Here is a 21,352-nt window from a genome sequence, read left to right on the forward strand (position 1 = left end):
AGTCTGTGGTCCCAGAAATAGACAAAAACGTGTGCAGGGCATCATAGACTCTTGCTAGGCTACCCCTCTTGTAGCCAATGTCTTCTTCTCCTCACCCTTCCACTTCCCGAAATACACACACTCAATATACAGTGGCCATCACATGTTTTATAGGACCAACTAAGCTGAATCCTAAAGGTTAATGAAGGAAAGATATGTAGGAAGTCCAGTACTTTCTTAATTCAGAAGCACACAGGTTTTCACATGTCTAATATTTAATTTAAGTAATTTATTTTCAATTTCAATTCAATTGTTTTTCTTGAAAAGATGTTTGGGACAAGGCCAAACATCCCTCCAGACAATGGAGGGAGGAATGTCACCGGGTCGGGATCTGGAAACAATCAGCTCTGTGTGGTTTTAAAGATGAAGCGCCAAGATCTTAAGGAACTTGAATTCCTAGTGAGCAATCAAGTTCTTTAATCGGCCCCTAGCAGGATGTCAACGGCTTAAAAGACAAAAAGAAAATCTATTTTAAAAGATAGATTTTATCTTTTTAGATTAATTTTAAAAAAGCGAACCCATCACAAACTTCCCGGTTTTTTAAAGAAAGGGCCTCTCCCACCGCAGAGCCCTCCCGCACCATGGGACAGCTCAGTGGCAGCGTCCTCCGGCCGCTCGTAACCGGTGCCGCGAGCTCGGAGTGCGGGGCTGGGATCTCGCGCCCTCCGGGGCAGCCGACTCCATGAGCGCCGCGGGGCGGGGAGTGGGGCAGGACCTGCCGGCCGCTCCCCTCCCCAAGGCGCTTAGGGAAACAGCGAGCGCCTTTCATCCTGTCCCGGAGTCCTAGCCTGGCCGGTGCTACCTCCAGGGCACCCGCTGCTGCGGTGGCAGGAAGTCCCCGGGAACTACAAATCGAGGCATGCTGGGAGCATTCTCCCGCTCCTCCCAGGAAATGTCCTTTGTCCAGCCCTACAGGAAGCCCCAGTGAGGAGTCAGCCGGGCAGCCAGCCAGCGAGCCAGCCAGCCAGCCAGCCAGCCAGCCAGCCAACCAACCAACCATACAGCAGGCCAGCCAGCGGCCGCTGCAGCCGCCGCCGCCGCCACCGCACAAGGGCAGACGCGCTGCGGTGCGGGGCTCGGGCCGGGGCGCTCGGTGCCCTAGCTCCTCGCCGCGCCAGCCGCCGCGCAGGTAGGAGCTTGGCTGTGGCTGGGCTCAACCGCCTCTCGGGGATGGGGCTGATCGGGACCAGACCCGACCGCTGCGGGGATGGGGTGTGTGTTCGAGTGCGGTGGCGGAACGGCTGGGCGAAGTTGTGCCTCGTAAAGTGGACCGTTGTCCGCTCCCCTGGGGCGCAGGCCCCCGGGCTTATGGGGTGCTCTCGCGCCCGCAAAGCCGGGGCTGAGCTCCCTCAGGGATATGTGGCGAGGGGCGGGAAGGAGGAGGCTGAGACATGAGGGAGGAGACAGCGATGCAAGAGGGAGTAGGACCGTCCCGCCGACCACCGAAGGGGGCATCAGAGACCCTTGGAGAAACCAAGCCCAGGGAGGAGCTTGGAAGGCAAGGAGAAGGTGAAGGGCTTTGTGTGCAGCTGTGGACCTTGACGGACTGCGCTCTCCTTGCCTTGTCTGTCCGTGTCCCCAGCCCCATTGGGGCTAAGGGAGGGTGGGGGGCTCCGAGAAGGGGCAGAAGAGAAGCGGCAGGTCATCTTGGGTACTAGTGAATGAAATGTGTGCCTCCCTTTTCCTCTCTTCTCCATTCTAGCCCACTCAGATGAGCGGCTTTGGGGCTGCCATCAGACCGGGCAAATGACACAATAAGGACGAGTGGGTGGAGAGATGGACAGCAGCTCGCAGCCCAAGAGGGGTCGCCGTCTAGCCCCGGGAGGCATTCCAACCACAAATGTCCATGTCGGCAGGTGGTGGGGTGGTGGGCAAAGCTGGAACCTGCACACTTCACGGTGATGCCGAGGCTCAGGATTGTGCATGGAGACACGGGTGAGGCGCGTGTTGGGAGGAGTGGGTGAGTAAAAGGTTGAGGGGGAGCAGCGACACAGAGGCGCTGGGTGTACCTTATGACCATGCATCGGAAATCGACTACCGCTTCCTCTGGGACTTGCCGCGATTTTCCTTTTTCCTAACCGCACCCCCACCGCCCTGCCTCCCCTACAGGAGTGAATCACCCACCCCTTTACTACATGAACCCTGGGCTGAATTGAAGTTGGTGATGTATCCCTGTCCTTGTAGTGGGCATGTTTGTCCTTAACCTGTAGGATGACACCAATACTCCGCATCCCCTACTGCCTTACCCTCCTCCCTGAAGACTGCGTGTCTGGTAAATGCGGTCGGATAATGGCTAGCAAGTTAAATGTCTTTGAGGAGCTGCGGTGGATGAGTGGGCAACTTTGAACACAGTCCAAGTGTGACTGTTGTAACTGAACTCAGCATGCCTAAGGGGCCACACTCACTATCTCTCCTTTCTCCCCTTCCCTGAGTTTTTGTTGATGTTCCCAACTGTTTACCTTCTTCTCTCAACAAGCCAACATGTGGATATTATTACATGTGGATATTATTTAATGTGGAATACGTTTGAGGAGCCAAATGGACCTTTAAGAATGCCACTTATGTGGCCAGGCCGGAGTATGCAAGGCTCATGGTTGGAAGAATGATGCTGTAGGGCATGGAGAGAGCCCTGAGCCTGATATAAATGGCTTTCGAGGAGAAACAAAACATTTCTTCCCTGGCTTCTTTAGGAGAGATGAGGCATTTGAACTGAGATAAAGAATGGGATTGAGAAAAAAAAAAAAAAAAAAAAAAACCCAGCTCTTTAGGATGAAGACATGAGGATAATGAAGTGAAGGAAAGAGGCTCTGTGAATTCAGATGATTTCTAGTTAGAACATATTGGCTGTGTGTGTGTGTGTGTGTGTGTGAAGTGGGGGTTGTTGTTAAGGGAAAGTTGATGTCAAAAGTTCAGCCATGCCCAACAGAGAATAAGATGGCATCCGATTGAACAAGATCATAAATGTGAAGTCAGGCTGCCCTTTACATTACACAAAGGAACACATAGATGGCCTTTCAGAACTACTGGGATAGAGGGGTAAATGGATGCTAGTCAGACAGAAGAACCAGCTGATGTGGCTGGATTGAAGTGGTAAATGATGACCTCACAGCAGAGCATGACTAAGGCTCATGGAGTTGCATCACATTTCCTCTCCCTCCCCCAACAAAAACTCTTTGAATTTCCTCAGAATCTACATTTTTTTTTTTTTGCCTAATTACTAGTGTCCTGTGAAGGGAAGGAGAAAGGGTAAAGGTTGGTTGCAAGGATGTAAACTAAGGCAAGAAGGAGCTTGTCTGTTATGTAGAAAGAAAAAAATAGCTGCAGTGTCAGTTATTTTTGGAGTTATTTTGGAGCTTGAACCTATGTCGGTACCATATGGGCTTTTCTTTGTATCTAAGATCCTAGTTCTTCTTTCTTTTCTTTCACCTGCCCCTTAACAGGTTTCTCAGTACCACACACTATGTAGAGTTAATATAGTCAACAAAAGTAACTCCTTACTTTGGGATTTAAAATTCTTCACAATTCAGTGCCTACCTACCTCTGTCTTTCAGTGGACCTGCCCACCCCAATTTACCTCCCCATCCTTGGAGCAAATAACTCCCCAATCCTTGAAGATGCAACAGACATTCTTGTACCTCTGTGACTGCCAGGTTGAACCCCATGCTTGCTGGACATCCCTGCACCTGTCGCTAATTATTTTTGGTACATATCCTGGCCCAGTTGATTAGCTTCCTTATGGAACTCTTGCCAACCTTTGCAGTCAAAATTAATCTTACCCCTTGGTAATTTGTATTATTTCAATGACACCTGCTTTAGAAGTTAATACCTAACAAGTGCTCAAAGGATGTTTGACTTGAAAACACGAATAAATCAAAGAATGAGTGAAAGGATGAAAAAAACCTGAATTCTCTTGCCTTTCCTTAGAAAAGGGGATGGAGCCTTTCTCATAAACCTGTGAGGACTCATTGCAATTGTGAAAATAAAGTGTCTAGGACATGCCAGTCTGAGGCTTTTCCTTTTGCTCCTGGATTGAGAGACCCTAAAAGTACCTATCATAGTGTCTAGTACAAGGACACTGACAAAAAGTTTGTTGAATAAGTTCTTTGCCAGCCTATATTTTAAACTCTCAGGCAGAATATGGAGTGGATTAATCCCAAGCAAATAATCAACAATGCTTGTCATTATCCTAGACTGAAGAAGGTAACTGTTTCCATTCAATTATGAAGGTGCAAAGTGCTCATTAGAAAAGCAGCACTACAAAGACTGTCCTGCTATTGGCAAGTAAGCCAGACATTTACCATGTCATTTTTATTTGTATAGCCCAAGCAATGTACCAAGATTAAAATGTAGCATATAGAAATAGAAAACAAATCAGACTTTCAAACTTTCCCCAAAGACACTACAATTTAGTAGTCCCTCAGTTATCTTGAACTGGGCAATTTTTCATGCTTCTTTTTATGTGATTACAATAATAGTTGCCACTTATTGAACATCTGTTTATCAGCTACTAAACTAGGTGATTTACATGTTTATTCTGATGACTTATTTAATCTGATGACTTACATATTGTTAGCTCCATTCTAAAAATGAGGAAACTAGGGCTTGGAGAGAAGGTAAGAAACTTGCCTGGAGTCCCAGATTCTGAACTGAGTATAGATTGGAAATTAGGTCTGCTGACTGCCAAGCCTGTTCAGAATTTGCTTTCCATGGGAGAAAATGGACAGTTCTTTATTCCTTCTTCTCCTGAAGTCCTTCACTTCCCAGATTTCCTACCAGTAACATTGTTGTGCTTCTGAAATCATCCTAATGGATCTTATTCTGAGAAGTACTGTTTTTTTCATAGGTTTGTTATTTTTATGTCCTCAAACTCTCATGACCATCAGTTGGAAAGGCCAGGTTCAGAACCCCTAATAAGACCTTTGGGTACAGAACTGTGTGTGTTTGGAATTCTTTTCTTTTTTCTCCCAGCCTGTCTGAATTCCTCTTGCCAGGCCAAGTCTCACTTCTTTTGGGTAGCCTTTTTCAACTACATCAGGCCACCCTCAGCCTCTCCCCTAATCTCTTGCATTGTTTAAAATTCTGCAGTTCAGTGTTTTCTTAATGAAAGTAGACCTGAGTGGGTTCCCACACGTGACAGGGACTTTATGTCCAGAATGCAACCTGGCGTATGGTAGACTTTCAGAAACTCAGTTAATGATGAATTGGTAATGACTAAAATGCAGAAATGGAGGCATGAAATATTATTTGCATGTCGATAGTTTGCTTATATTGTAGAAGAGGGATAGAAAGAGAGGATAATTATTTTCTTAGTTAATTTTCACCCTTTTCATGTAACTTCCAAAGAGGAAAGTACCTTCTGGAAATACGCCAGAGCAGACCACTGTAAGCTGAGTTTTCTTAGCTTGACTAACATGGGCACTGAATGATTTATAGTCTTTAATGATTTTGGGTAGTAGGGTGGGGCATTGTTTAGTACCTTTCCCTTTGCTGTCATGCCAAATCTCTCAGATGTCATGCACATCTGAGAAAATCAGAGGGGTTTCACTGGCTGCACTTATTGGGGGAAAAGAAGGCTTGGGAGAGGAAGGAAGATAATTCATTCTGTTTTCATCAGAGCAGCAAGATTTGTGTGGGGCACAGATTTGGCATTCATTTCATCATGTGTTGATAAGGGATGGTTAAAAGATCAGTAGCGTCTCCTCTTTGGGTGGAAGAGGATTTCACCTATCACAAGATTGAACCCATTTCTTTAGGCTGACTAAACGTTCTTTTTCTCTGACCTCAAGGGTGCACAGAATTTTGAAAGCCCTGGTATAAACACAGCGTGCTGTGGGTTGTTATAAGCACATTAGTCATGTTAAAGGAGAATAGGACAGTTCTTGGGATCACTGAATCTATTCAGCAAGTCATGTTTTGTGCATCCCTAGGCCAGCAACAGTGTTCCAGCAAGTGTGTGGGAGGGTCACATGCGATACTTCAGGTTTCTCCTTCCTGTGGAGGCTAAATTTGCTATGGGTAGTTAAAGGGAAAGGGCCTACTTTTATTCAGAGAGCTACTTCAGATACACATGGTCTTCTGAGAAGTTTATCAGGATCTTACCATAATTATAAAAGAAGAATAAAGTTTGTGGGTTTTATTTGCTAAGAAATGTTTTGCTTTGGCTCATCACCTCAGAGCTATTTCATGTGCTTAGCACATCTTTGATGCTTGATGAAGTTTAGCAGGGCACTATAGGAAGACTTTTCCAGTTGTTGAACTTTTTTGTCCCCTATACCTGGGAACTTTTGTGAATTTCAAAGAATCACTTTATTTTTGTTTTGCTAGTTTTGAAAATAATCCTTCAGGCAGGTACTGACAATGATTTCTGATAATAGAAGGTGGTTTAGAAAGTAGAGGTGGTTTAGAAGGTGGTTTAGAAATAGAAGATGGAATAGAAAGTTCATTAGAATGTAATCTCTACAACAGAGAATCTAGAATAATGGGTAGTGCATGGTAAGGGTTTGATAAATATTTGTTGAATGAATGTGTTATGTATTTTTAAAATTTCATTTAAATTTGTTCCTAAAATGATGGCACAAACCATTTTTGACAATGAGGTATGGATAAGGTTGTATGCTTATAAATTATATAAGCGGGGGACGATATCTTACATATATGTACATTATGTGTGTGTGTATATATATAAAATTTCAAAAATATTTTAGAGAGGTTTTAGGTTCACAGCAAAAATGAGAAAGTAGAGTCCCTGCCTGCCTCCTGCCCTCACACATGTACAGCCTCCCCCACTCTCAGCATCCTGCGCCAGAGTGATACATTTGGTACAACTTATGAACCTATATTGATAATCATTATCACCCAAAATCCATAATTTACTTTAGGGTTCACTCTTGATGTATATTCTATGGTTCTGATAAATGTATAATGGCAGGTATCTACCATTATAGTATAGTGCAGAATAATTTCACTGTCCTAGACACCTTCTGTCCTTCACTTATTTATCCCTCCCTTCCCCTAACCTTTGGCAACCACTGATCTTTTTACTGTCTCCGTAGTTTGCCTTTTACAGAATGTCATATGGTTGGAATCATACAGTATGTGACCTTTTCATGTTGGCTTCTATCATTCAGTAGTATACGTTTTAAGGTTTCTCCATGTTTTTTCACAGCTTGATAACTCTATGGTGGTGGTGTGTTTTGGATTTTGGCCATTCTAATAAGCGAGTAGTGGCATCTTGTTTGAACTTGAAATTCTCAAATGACATTGATGTTTGTATTAGTTTGTTCTCATGCTCCTATGAAGAAATACCCAAAACAGGGTAATTTATAAGGAAAAAAGGTTTAATTGACTCACAGTTCTGCATGGCTGGGGAGGCCTCGGGAAACTTACAATCATGGCAGAAGGTGAAGCAAACATGTCCTTCTTCACGTGGCAGCAGAAGAGAGAAGTGCGGAGCAAAGGGGGACAAGCTCCTTATAAAACCATCAGATCTTCTGAGAACTCTCACTATCGTGAGAACAGCCTGAGGGTAACCGCCCCCATGATTCAATGACCTCCCACCTGGTCCCTTCCATGACACATGGGGATTATGGGAACTACAATTCAAGATGAGATTTGGGTGGGGATACAGCCAAACCATATCAATGTTAAAAATCTTTTCATGTGCCTATTTGCCATCTGTATATTTTCTTTGGTGAGGTGTCTATTCAGATCTTTTGCCCATTTTTTAATTCGGTTGTTTTCTCATTGAGTTTTAAGAGTTCTTTCTATATCTTGGTTAACAGTCTTTTATCATATATATATTTTTTGCAAATATTTTCTCCCCACCTGTGACTCGTTTTCTTGGTTTTTATTTATTTATTTATTTTTTGTATATGAGGTTTCTCCATCGTTTCTTTTTCTTTCTTTGAGGGGGGGTGGGTGTGTGTGTGTGTCAGATTTAATTTAATATAAAACTAGTTTACTCCAGAACTGAGAAACCAAAATGTAGGGTTAACCTGAAGACACACTCCCCTTTTACCACCCCCACCTTATAACAATAAGTGTTAGTTGAATTTAACCAGACTGCAGCCACAGCGTACACTAGTCTGGGGGGCAGTTGTCACAGGACATCCTTTGTTTCTGTTTCTCCACTTCCTAATACATGCTTGTGTTTATTGATTGAATTGGTGGTGTGGTAAGTATTCCTGGTCAACACTTCCTATATGGCATGTGATCTTTGCTAACTTTCTTAAGGGCCTTCATTTGTTTCCGAGCCAGATTCTGGACCTTTAGGAAAAGGGTTTTCTAGGCTGATGATTCTATGTAGGTGAGAAGAGAAATCGAGAAATCCATGCCTTTCTTGTTGTAGTAAGATTAAACAAAACAAAACGTGAAACCCTTGAAAACTGCCAGAGAATAAAACTTTAGTCTGAATAGCCACTCTTAATGTTAAATGCAAATCTCCTGGGTATTTGAATGTACTCCCTGCCCTGCCTCACCCAGCAACTTCTTTAGTCTCGTAATTACTTTGAAGGTTAAATGTTGGTCTTTCTTCATTCTTCATTTAATTTCTGTGACTGCTAGTCCTAGCTTTCCTTGGGTGGGGCAGAAGCAGTTGTCCCGTCATGGGGGGACAGTCTAGTAGCATTCCCCACAGTGAACATTAACAGCCCTGTGCCACCTCTGTTTGCACAGCTGAATCAAGGGTTAAACCCTTGGAGTGGAGGGAGGACCCACACAGGGCCATTTGATACAAACAAAGCATGCTGGCATTTGGGCCAAGAGATGCAGAATTCTTTTTTGAGAATGGTCTGCCTAACTTTTGAGGCTAATTGCCATTTCCTGTCATGGCTACCTATTTATCAGGGTAATTAAGCATGCTTGGCTCCTGGTGCTAACAGGTTATTAGATCCAGTTAGGAGAGTTAGGTTGTCTCTATGACTCTACCTTACCTGATGTGATTTTGCCGAATCACTAGATTTCCTAGTCTTTTTAGGTCTTCCTTTTGAGACTGAGGGGAAGAAATAATTACTCCTGATTTTATCCATTTCAAGAACTATTTGAAGGTCCATGGCGTGAGGGAATTATCAAAGTGAATAAAATGTTTGTTCCCATGAGGAACTCACAGTTGGGAGGTGGTGGGAGAAAAAGGAGAGCCAAAAATAAGATATGAATTATTGTGAGTATGATTCTATTTTAAAAACTAATACTAGGCAGAATAAGATAAGAAAAAGTATCTTAAGTCATACAAAGTGAAAAAATAATGATAATTCTATTTGAGCACTTAATATCCCTATAAGGTAGGTTCAGTTGTTCTCTCCATTTTATAGATGAAGAAAACTAAGGCTGAAAGAGATTGAATAATTTACTTAAGGCTAACAGCTAGACACAGGTCATATGGCTCCAGAATCTCGTTTGGTTTTTGGTTTTTTTGAGACAGGATCTCGCTTTGTCACCCAGGCTGAAGTTCAGTGGTGTGAATACCTTCTGGGCACAAGCAATCCTCCCACCTCAGCCCTCCAAGTAGCTGGGATTACACGTGTATGCCACCAATTCTGGCTAATTTTTTTTTTTTGTAGAGATGGGGTTTTGCTCTGTCGCCCAGGCTGATCTTGTACTCCCGAGCTTAAGCAATCCACTGGCTACTGCCCCCAAAAGTGCTGGGATTACAGGCGTGAGCCACCCCGCCTGGCAAGAATCTGAACTTTTAACCATTACAGGTGCTGCTCCCTCCAGGAAAGGACAGACTGTAACCCATGCTTTGAGGAGGAAAAGCATCTGAGGAAGGGAAAACCGGGTGCCTTCTGGGGGATTTACAGCAACCCTTTTGGGCTGGGGTTAGGGGACAGAGGTTAAGATGAGGTAAGAGAGCCTTGGGCTACATTGTTAACGACTTGAGTCTGTGCTTATATGACAAAGTCACTTAGGGGTTTCTGAGCAGAATAATAAAGTGACAATTAGGTTTTAAGATTGATGCAGTACTGACACGTAGGTGCATGTAACTAGTAAGAGTATGTACTGCAGTGATAGTGGCAACTGAAAAAAGAGAAAAGTAAAAAGAACATGGCAACTGATTTGATTGAAAGGGGTGAGGGACGGGTCAAAGTTGAGTCCAGGGTTTTGAGCTTCTGAGTAAGAACAAAGACGGCTTTAACAGAAATGGACACTGCCAGGAGGAGCTGATTTGTAGCAAAGATTCAAGAAAAGAACTAATACTTGTTTTTAAAACTGACTTGGGCCAGATACATTACAAACGGAAATTCACTGAGTCTTTATAGCATCCTTTCAAGGTAGCTTGTTTTCCCCTATTGTGTAGATGATTAAACTAAGACTCAAAGAGGTGAAATAACTGTCCTGGGCACACCATGTGTCAGTAACAGACTTCTACTTGAATCCGTGCTGTTGACTCCTTTGCATGTGATTTTCCTGTTTCTGCTGCCTCCTGTCCCTTATCACATGGGACATGCGGGACAGCACCTCAGGACTGGAAGGGACATTCAGGCTCCTCAGCTGTAATGCTTGGGGCATCACGAGAAATGTGGATCTGGAGTGCAGGTCAGGGGTTGGGTGAGAGATTCAAATTTGTGAGGTCTTTGGATAGAAGAGCTGTATAAAGCTACAGGAAGAGGCAAAACAGTTGAGGGAGAGGGAGAAGAAAATGTAAAAAAACCCTTGAAGGCTGACCTATTTTAGGAGTTAAGAGGAGACAGGGCGGTCAGCGAAGTATGAGGAGGACTAGGACAGTGCAATACTGTGGGTGCTAAGCAAAGAGAATTTCCAAGGAGAGTGTCTCAGCAAGATTTCCGCGGCCATTTATTGAACTCCTATTAAATGCCAAGCACTTTACAGTATTGATGGTGAGATCAAAGGAGAAGAGACCACTGAATTTGGAAGGTAGAAATAATATAGCTGATAATTGATGTGGGTCTGGATCACTAACTAAATGTTAGCAATTAACATTGTCTGCTGAGGTTGTCCCATCTGGAAGCCCAAGTTCACTGGGAAACTGTGAGAGTGTCGTGGTGACGTTAAGTTTTTAACTGGGGCTCACTAATACTTATTCCTCCTTTTCCCAATAGCCTGTAAGATTTATTTGGCCAAAAAATGGCATTGCAGGAGAAAATATAATATAGGTTGATAATTGGTTTTAGTAATTTAAAAATGATACTGCAGAATGAAGCAGTCTCCCCTTTTAATGAGTTTCATAGTTTGAATAGAAAAATGTCTTTAAAGAGTTTTTTAAACGGTATAACCAGTACTTTTGAGGCTTCATGGTCTTCCCCTCTCCTTTCTCTCTCTTTCCTGTCTCTCTCTCTCTGTCTCTCTTTCTCTCTCTCACACATACACACACACAGATGATTTTTTTTCAAATACTATACAAAGGACTCCGTATTATTCAGTGTTTACTCTAACATTCCATTAAGTCAATGTTAATTCAAATAACTGCTTTTTTTTCAAGCCAACAAGATGTTCTGTTTTTCTCTAGTAAAAACAGCAGAGAATCCAAAACCTGTTAAGTCAGAGATCATTTCTGAGGATCACATGAAGTTAAGTTTGAAGAACATTTTCTATGTTTTTTCTAGAGAAAAAATAATTGAAACTACAATAGGAAAAAAATTATCAGGAGTCTGGAAGAAAACAGGAAAAATGAAGTCAGTGAAATGCTGTCACTAAAGCCAGAGCACTAAACTCATGAATATGACAGAGCGGGTTGGGAGAATCTGGTGCAAGGGAGATTGTACCTAAAAGGAATGCAGTAATCTGAAGGGTGGCCCCATCCTCTACCAACTTGACACCTTTGTGAATTCAAGTTGTGAGGTTTGCTCATTATCTGTGGATACATTCTCTACAGCAAAATGTACTTGGAGTGGTGCTTTCCCTGCCACCAGGCACACATCCATATAACTTCCCATATGGGGACTACAAAGCTGTTAAAGCACAGGGTGGAGCTGAGAAACTGTATTTGTAGTAATGGGTCACATTGGATGAACTGAGTCCTTGATCCCATGGTGCAGTTAAATGTGAACTAGGCCTCCCTATGTTGCAGTTTTGTGTAACTCCCAGAATGCCCTTCTTTATCCAGGTATTTGCATGTTATTCTTTGCAGGCAAGATGACTTTGCTAACACTGAAGATTTGTTAGGAATGAGTTGTGACTTTGTCCAGATTTTAATTCTTTTTCCTTTGAGAGGAGAAGGATTAACTAACAAAGCATTTTGTGTACTGGCTAGGTTATGGCTTGATTAATGTGATTTTACTCACTGCCCAAGTAAGCAGCTGACAGGAGCCATGAACCTGGGGTCAAGCTTATAAATTAGATACATCCAAGAGAGGCAGGGTGTTACAGTCTTGAGGAACAACTTCCCTCCCTCTTAGTGCACCTGTCACATAACCTGAGTGACTAGGAAGTGAAAAGCAGGTGAACTAATGATGCTGGGAGACCTAAATTGCAAGTGTGAATTAGCCAAGCACTGTAAGTTATGTTGGAGTGAGTAGCAAGAGGGGTTTGGAACAAAGGTTAATATGCCAGTGATTTAGGCTCCTGTCTGCCCTTAACTGGTGTGTTCATGGGGAATTTACTTAACCTTTCTTGGTTTCCATTGCCTGACTTATCTGTAAAATAGGGTGTTAGGTGAGGTCACCAAACTGGATCAGGCAGGTTACATTTGCTGGGTCCCTCACTCTCCATATGTGTTTGAAATTTACTGATATTTTTGTCTGCACTGCTGCCTGCTTTTGGACATACTGCCGTTATCTTCTCTTCTCCACCAGCACACCAAAAGATCTTGTGGCATACAGTGGTGAAATTGCTCTTCTCCCCCTTACCCAAAACCACTCTGGATGATTTTTGAATTGTTATGGTAAGGAAATATATCATGAGTCCTTTGTTATAAACCAAAAACTGGTTTATAACAGGGTTTTTGTTTCTGTTCCATGGATCCTTTCAGAATCCAAGAAAAAGCTTTGGTCCTTCTCATCAGGAGAAAGTGCCTACAGACACATTTCCATAAGGTTGCAGGGAGTTCACGGATTCTGAAGGTTCTCAGACTAAGAACTCGTGCTCAAGAAAAATGCCGTTATTCTATTTGCAAGTTTATATAGTACTGTTGCTCTCTTTGGGAAATGCTAGGAACTAAAGGTAAGGAACCCAGACTGAACCTGATGAATAACTTAGTAACGTGATGTTCCAGTTATGAATGAGTCCCAGACACATAAGCCTCCTTCTTGAGACAGATGCATCACTTCCTGGAGGAAAGCTTTGTCCTGTGACTGGGTGTGTGCATCCTAGATTTACTGTGCACCATTGGCTGAAACAGAAAATACCTGTGAGCTTTCAGTTCTCATGTAAAGTAGGAGCATAATATCTTCTAGTTGCTCTCTGTACTGTGGTATGAAGCAATTTGACTGGCATCCTCAGAGTTTCTCTGACCATTGCCTGAGGACACTATCTAAATTTAAAAGTTCTCAGTTTGAGCTAGTAAAGTAATTCTGTTCCTCTCAGAGTTCATCTTGTGGAGATCATATTTTCATAAATCACTACTGTGTTATCTTCCTTTTCATCTGTACACACTCTTCCATTTTTCATCCCCTTAGAAGGTGATTCCAGGGAGGACCAATTATTGATGTACTTAACCTACTGGACACTCACATCCTTTCATCAGTTTGTCTGTCCTGGGGATAAAGCATTCCCCTCATAGAATTGTCACAACTAGGACTCCTAATCCAGTTTATTCCTTCTTGGTTTGGAGTGTAGAGTTGCTGCATTAATGGTGGAAATAAACAAGTTCTGGTGGGCAGGATCCTTTTTCAGTTGTTTGGAAATATAGAAGTAGATGAAAATGGAAACAGAATCTGATTCTATTTTGAACATAACAGCTATTCCTTTATCTCATTTTAAAAAAGAGCAAAAAGCATCAAACTTAGGTTTCTATTAGTATCTTTGCTCCATTGCCCCTTCTCCCAGTTCCCATGAGCTTTATTCAATATTAAGCCTCGTAACCACTCTTGTTTTGGCATGATTTATAAAAGCAGGCTACTCCTTTTATGGAAATCACTGATATTTTATTATGTTCTGGCCAGAGCTTAAATGAACATAAATAACCCAAAATTTCAGAAAAAATATAATTATTCATTTTAAAACTTTTTATTAGTAAGTTTTCTAGTAAATATATAAAAGTAGATAGAGTAGTATAATAAGCCTACATATACCACCACCCAGCTTCAATGGTGGTCAATATATGACCAATATTGCTTAATCTGTACCCCAGCCCATTCCCCTTTGCCCAGGAATTATGGTGAAGCAAATTCTAGACATACCATTTCACTTGTAAATATTTCATTATATGTCTCTTAAAGATATAAGAACTCTTTGTACACTTAATCTCAGTACCAACACCTGACAAAATGAAGTTTCTTGATATCAAATATCTAATTAATATTCACAGTTCCTCAGTTATCTTATAATTTGTTTCTGTAATTTGTTTGTTTGAGTTCGCATTCAAATAAGGTCAATATATGGGGGTTGGTTGATATTGTTTATGTTTTTTGACCTACAGTTCTCTCTACTTTCCCTTTTGCCATTTTTGTCACTGTTGCATTGTTATTGAAGAAAGTGGATCATGTGTGTTACATACTTTCCTATGATCTGGTTTTTGCTGATAATCTGTAATTTTTAAGGAAATAAGAGTAACAGGTATGTAATTATTTAAAACATGTTTTTAAGTGTATGCAAAGTTTTACTTCATGCCGAAAACTAGCTGTAGAGGTTAACAGGTAGGCAGGAAAATTCAGGCATCAGGTGACTTCTTTACGTTTTTATTCCTGTTTTTTCTTTTTGGAAGATATCTTGGCAGATTATAAGGAGAGGTGTCACTTACCCACTGCTGAAATGCGCTGGGCTAGAACACGCCAGCCATTCTTCATCAACACCACCAAACAGTTATTTTGGGCAAAGAATTGGAAGAGCAGTTTTTGTTGTTGTTGTTGAATCTACAGTGGGAAGCTGGGGTGATTGAATGTATGCCTCAAGTCCTTTGGCCTCAACACCCCTCTCTCCTTATTTGCTATGATAAGCATTCTCTCGAGGGCTATTCATTACAGTGGAAATATGATCGCAAAATCATCTGGGTTGGAAAAGACTTCCTGAGGTCACCTGGCCCCATCTGGCAACATTAATATGGGATTCCAGCATCAACTTTCCCAGAACAAGGCTGTTTGTTAACAACTCCCATATCTCACATAAACCCCTGGTGCAGTCTTAGCCTGTTTTCTCTTTTGTCCTTCAGTGAAATACATGATTAAATTGCATGAGTTTCTGCTGTAGGAGTGTTACACAACTAGGACCCCAATCCAGACAATACACACATGTGGCTGTGCAGATCTTTAAGATTAATTTTGATTTTTCCCTGCTGTCCTCTAGAGCACATATACCCTGAGACTCTATTCGACTATCTGTATGTAGTAATGGTTTTCATGAAAAATGTTTATATGGCTAAAATTTGAAATATGATGCAATTACTGCAGACTACACTTTTAAGCTACAGTATGTATGACGGTTAATTTTATGTGTCAGTTTGGCTGGGCCACAGAATGCCAAGATTTGTGGTCAAACATTATTTCGGGTGTTTTTGTGAGGATGTTTTTTAGATGAGGATAACATATAAATCAGTGGACTCTGAGTAGATTACCCACCATAATGTGGGTGGGCCTTATCTAATCAGTTGAAAGCCTGAATAGAACAAACAGACTGATCTTCAGAGGAATTTTCTGCATCTGCTCTCCTGGGTTTCCAGCCTGTCAGCCCACCCTACAGATTTTGGACTTGCCAGACCTCATAATGGCATGAGCCAGTTCTTTATGATAAATCAATCTCTCTCTCTCTATACACACACACACACACACACACACACGCACACACACATCCTATTGGTTCTCTTTCTCAGGAGGACCCTGATTAATCAGTGTACAAAAAAAAAAAAAAAAAAAAGACAAGTATATGTCCTCGATTTATCTGGCTCTTTTTTGGAGATGTGTTTTATATTAAAGTGATGCAAAGATCATTGGAGAACACCATCAGCAAAATTGAGAGTCTGGCCACAACTCTTCTAGTAAAACCTGACTTTCAGTCACTTTCCCTTTTTAGCCTTAGTTTCATCTCTGTAAAAGAAGGTTGAACGAAGGAATTTCCAAGGTCTGTGATTTGCTGAAATGCAAACATGGAACATTTGAGCCAGCTGCTGAGAAAGTGTCTAGAGATAATAAGTCTGAGGGCTGCCCAAAGTTTCTCTTACGAAATAAAACAGCTGAGGGTGTAAAACAGTAGTGGTGGTGGAGCACAGGGAATAAAAAACCATGAACAGAAGGATTTCCTGTATATAAGGAAAATATACAGGAAAATGGATCACCCTGATTTATGTCGCAGAAGATTCTAATCAGTTAAATGTAAAACATGGACAGTAAATGCCAACAGGAAAACCTTTAGCTTTTGTGACTTCTCAGCTAAGGGCAGATAGTCTAACTTTGAGGGCTCTTAGGATCTGTGTCTGCACTGTACTAATTCTTATTTTGTGCAGGAGGAATAGGGTGGTGGTGGAGGATTGACATTTGTGATAAGCTGAGGCCCTCAGGCCAAACTGAGGGGCCCTAACCCAACCGATGGACAGGAAATGCCTGACCCCAAGGGCATTTGTGCTATTCCTGATCACAGAGATGGGAAGGAGCCTCAGGCTGGTGCTGACCCATGGGGATGCAGGTTGATTTCTCTGTTGCCTTGGTTTTGAGCCTTCTTTTTCCAACTTGGGCTTCCTTCTCCAGGTAAAAAAGCGGTAACCACAAGGCAGAAACCATATTATTTTAGCTCCTCTTGTCTGGAGAGTGGGCAACACTTCGGTGCAGTAATCTTTTGGCTGTCCCTGTCTGGAAATAATGTTCACCCTCATGCAGCAGTCTGCCACTTGGGTGGCTGGCATTTTGGGTTGGGCAGTCTGGGTTTGTGCTTGACAAAGTCAGCTGAGGGGAAGTTCGCCTGCCACGTTTGGTTGTGGACACATTCTGTGTAAGGTGCTTACCCCTTGCTCAGTAGACGCATCCCCTGCAAATATGGCGAGGTGGCTTTCTTTGCCCTTTGGGTTCCTTTTGACCATAAACTTCCCAGTGAGGAGGCAGGACCCTGATGATCATATCCCCTGAGAGGCTAGCTGACTTTTCACCCAGTTGGTGCTGAAGATGGACAAATGATTAACCCCCTGGAATCTCTGGTTAGACCCCAGTTGTGGCCTGAGTTCAGCCTTTTAAAACCGCAGGCTGAAACTGTTTTTCCAGCACTCTGGAAATCGGGTGTCCCCGCCTGGATTCTGCTAGGGAAGCTCTCCCTTGGGAAATAGTGGTGGGCAGGGGGGCGTGGGAAGAGGAGGGAGGAAGCCTCCAGCTGCTGCTAGCCGGCCCTGTGTCCCTCTGAGGAGGTAGGGAAGGGACCCTCGAAATGAGTGGGAGACAGGAAACGAGGTGCAGTCTGGAGGCCCGAGTGGGAGCAGCTCCTGGCCCGCCGCCCGCCGGGCCGCTTCCTTCCACTGACATGACAGCCCTGCAGGCCTGGCTCCCCGCCACCTGGCAGCCGCCGCCGCGGCACATGACTCTTCCGCCCTCTGCCCTGGGGGCTGGCGGGGCCCAAGCGGGGGCGGGGAGTGATCTGCTCTGGAACTGGCCGTCCCTGCTGGTCGAGGCAGCCAGGTGCGGCCCGCGCTGCTTCGCTGGGGACTGGCCTTTCTCTTCCAGTCCTAACGCGCTGGCCATTTGTCCCTTCTAGGAGCCAGCGGAGGGGAACACCCGCTGCCTCTACCTGAGAGAGACGCGGCCTGGGGTTCAGCTTCTCTGGCCTCGGTGTTCTTTACACGTCAAATGGGTCACCCTGATTTACCTCTCAGTTACTGGAGTCAAAGGAGATGGACCCACTGCAGTGCACTGGAAGGTGCTTAGGTCCGCTCCAAGGCGACACCGCCTCCGCGGCGCCATGCAGGCCAGGGGCCGCGTGACCGCGTGGGGTCCGCATAGAAGGCTGCCCCAGCGAGGCAGGAGCTGCGCCCCTGCTTTATCTTTTAAAGGCTGGGAGACGTGGTACTATTTCTGGCCTTGGTTTCTATGTAAAATCTAGGAAGGCGGGGGGGAGATGTGTATATTCCTCTGCCCTAACCTCTTCATAGGAAGTTAAGTTAAATCCACAAAGTGGTGGGGCTCTTGTTCAATAGGGATAGATTTTACAAGTAGCCCCAAAGTGGGGGATTTGGAGAACGTGCCAACGAACTTGGTTTAAACTGTAATTCTGGCTCTGCTACTGGCTTCAGTTACCCTCCCCCATCTTCCCACCTCAATTCCCTCCCTTACTCTTTTGTTTTTTGAGATGGGGTCTTGCTCTGTTTCTCAGGCTGGAGTGCGGGGGAAGCTGGGGGCAGTCTTGGCTCACTGCAGCCTGGAACTCCTGGGCTCAAGTGATCCTCCTGCTGCAGCTTCCCAAGTAGCTGGGACTAAAGACATGTGGCACCACACCCAGCTATTTTGTAAAAAGTTTCTGTAGAGAAGGGACCTTGCTCCATTGCCCAGGCTGGAGTCTTTTTCTCTTTTTAGAGATACTTTATCACATTCACCTCTGCTCTGTAGCAGTGTCTTCAAAGTGATCTGATTTTTCTTTCAAGTGGGGTTGAGTTTATCTAGAAGGCTCTTGAGCATTTTCCTGGTGATAGGCCTTACTTTTTTGAAATGGAGGTAGGGGAAAGGGACATGAAAATATCACAAGTTCTAGAAACCAGGATTTGAGCAGTCTTGTTGAAGTTGCCCAATCCCACCCTGAAGTGATCTGCATCCAAGAAAAAGGTTTTGTGATGGTGGTGGTGGAATGTTTGGGGATTAAGAGTTTGCTGTGTGGATTAACAAGCTGGAGCTGGAAATGTCTAATGAAACTGACAATGATGCCTTCCTGGATCAACGCACCTGTATGTCATATGACAAGCTTGAAGAGGACTCAGGAACATTCAAACCCAACCTTCTCATGGAACAGAAGTCCGAAGGGGGCAAACGCTTAAAGTCACACAGCACAATGGTTGTGTTGGCCAAAAACCAGAATTGTCTCCCTCAGTGATTACAACTAGATGTAGAACTAAGTTTTGTATGCCCACCACGCTATTGCTTTTCCCCCTTAAACTTCTATTTCTTATTGGGGGAAGGAGGGCTCCCTTACAGATGGTGTAAGTCTGGGTTTACTGAACCAGGCACCCACACCCTATTTAGCTTTAGGCCTATACTCTGTTTACAGGATGGGCAATCAGCAGCTGAAAACTAACTGAATTTGGAATTAAACCTTTCTCCCTCTACCTAGCTCCCTTAAGCAACTAGTCCCTCCCTGGTTCTTGAATCCACGTTGTGAGTTGTTCATTAATAGAACCTTTAGCAGCAAGGCTGGGGGAAGCCGTTTGTACTTGCCAAAGGCCATTCTCCATGAACATAGCTGTGAATATGTGACCCCCAGTTTAGAATGGGGGTGTGTATAATTTTCTTAAGAAGCTGAAGTTTCATCATAGTTATAACTACCATTTATTGTGTCTCTAACATGCCAGCAGCTTTTATAAACATTAATTTCTGTGGCTCGAGAAACAACCCTGCAAGGTAGGAGGCAGCAACCTTGTTCTTATGGATACAGAATCTGAGATTCAGTAAGGCTGAGAAACTTGTACAAGGTAAAGTGGCTGGCAAAGAGCAGAGGATTCAAACCCAGGTCAATCTGGCCACAAAGCGATCACACTGCCCTGCTGCCCATTGGATATCCAGCTCCAGCCTTGCCTAGGAAAACATGTTGCTAGTTTTTGAGAGTGAATGGGAAAGGAGCTGGAACAAAATATGCCTGAATATCTGACACTTTATACCATGGTGTCTAGTGTTTTTGAATATTAAGTTTTCTAGACTGAGGTTATCACAACTCCTGCCCTTGTCTTCCTTTTTATTACTTCTAGAGTAATTGTAGTTTTAACATCTTCTATCATGTTAAAAACAAAGTTGGTTATTTTTCTGATTAAAAAACACCTGTTTATGTAGAAAATACAGATGTACAAAGAGGACAAGTCTTCTCAAACAATATACCAGCTTCTGGTTAAGAACGTGTGTACGGGAGCTAGACTTGCAAAAGTATGTATCCCTGCTCTGCAGTTTATAATGTGTATGACTTCGGACTAGTCAATTCTGTGCCTGTTTCCTATCTGTGAAGTTGGAAATATCCTACTTTATTAGGTTAACATCAAATGAGTTAATAGCTGCAAAGCCCCCAAAGTGATCCAGATGTTTAGTATTTTAATAAACTTCTGATCTTCCTCTCTGATCTGTGTATACATGTGTAAGTATACATGTTAGTATGCATATAAGCCAAAATGAAATATTTTTCAAACCAGCTGCTTTTCATATAATTATATCGTGATCACCTTTCCTAACCTCTAAATAACCTTCTCCATTACCTGAAAACTGCCTAAAATCCATGATGTGCTAGTGTGAATGGAACTGAATCCGTGTTACTGGGCATGCAGATTTCCAGATTTGCACTAACATAATGCATTTTTAAACAAATTTTAGTTGTTGTCCCATGAATGGTATCTGGGTGACAGGAACTTCAAGCTCTTTTCAGAGCACACTTAATCCTCCCTCCCCTAGTCTAAATGAAAATAAGGATCAGGAAGTACTCCCTTCGGAGCTCAGAACCTGCCTTAATTCTGAGGCAGCACTGTGAACTTTTCACATGTCAGCCGTAAGTGGGGAACTCATTCTGGCTCTCCCCTTTCCCTGCCTTTAAATCTAGCAAACCATGTTTCCACATTTAATATCTGATATCTCGGTTCCCAATAAATCACAAATCAAAACGTTCTGGTGTTCCATTATTGCTATGTCTGAGGTGCCCCCTAAGAAGCCTGTTCCTAAAAGGGCTTAGAAGTGAAGCCCTGCTCCCTGTTTCTCAGATTGGACTCCTAAATCCTGTCCCTCAGGATGGAGTGCTGCAGTCCCTTTTGTGCCATGCTGGGCACTGTACCTTGCCGTTTTAGTTTTATGAGTTTCTGATGACATGCTTATTTAACTTTATTGACACAGAACCCTCCTGCTGGTCTCAGATTGGTAGAAACCATTGATTGGTCCCCTCTTAACTCCCCCTGTCCCCTGCCCCCCACCCTGCCAACGCCTGCAGTTTTTCACTACTAGCAAATCAATAGGTCATGTTTGATGACCCTACTCTTGCCTGTCCACTTGCAGGCATATTATATATGCAGACTCAAGGGATGTACTTGTCCATTGTGTCTGAGCTCCAAAGA

At 43.3% G+C, this 21,352-nt stretch overlaps 1 protein-coding gene across 2 annotated transcripts in view; it reads left to right on the forward strand.

The window, feature by feature from the left end:
- Positions 1-849: 849 nt before the first annotated feature.
- Positions 850-21,352, forward strand: part of ZNF697 (zinc finger protein 697) — a 29,026-nt gene continuing 8,523 nt past the window's right edge. Inside the window, exon 1 of one of the 2 annotated variants that reach the window (XM_023222825.3) lies at positions 850-1,548. In XM_023222825.3, the coding sequence (XP_023078593.2) occupies positions 1,397-1,548 (152 nt within the window). In that variant the 5' untranslated portion in view covers positions 850-1,396. The remainder of the gene's footprint in view (positions 1,549-21,352) is intronic. The other variant, XM_023222824.2, reaches the window with a different exon arrangement.

The sequence above is a fragment of the Piliocolobus tephrosceles genome, chromosome 1, assembly GCF_002776525.5.
Source record: "Piliocolobus tephrosceles isolate RC106 chromosome 1, ASM277652v3, whole genome shotgun sequence".
Lineage (NCBI taxonomy): Eukaryota > Metazoa > Chordata > Mammalia > Primates > Cercopithecidae > Piliocolobus > Piliocolobus tephrosceles.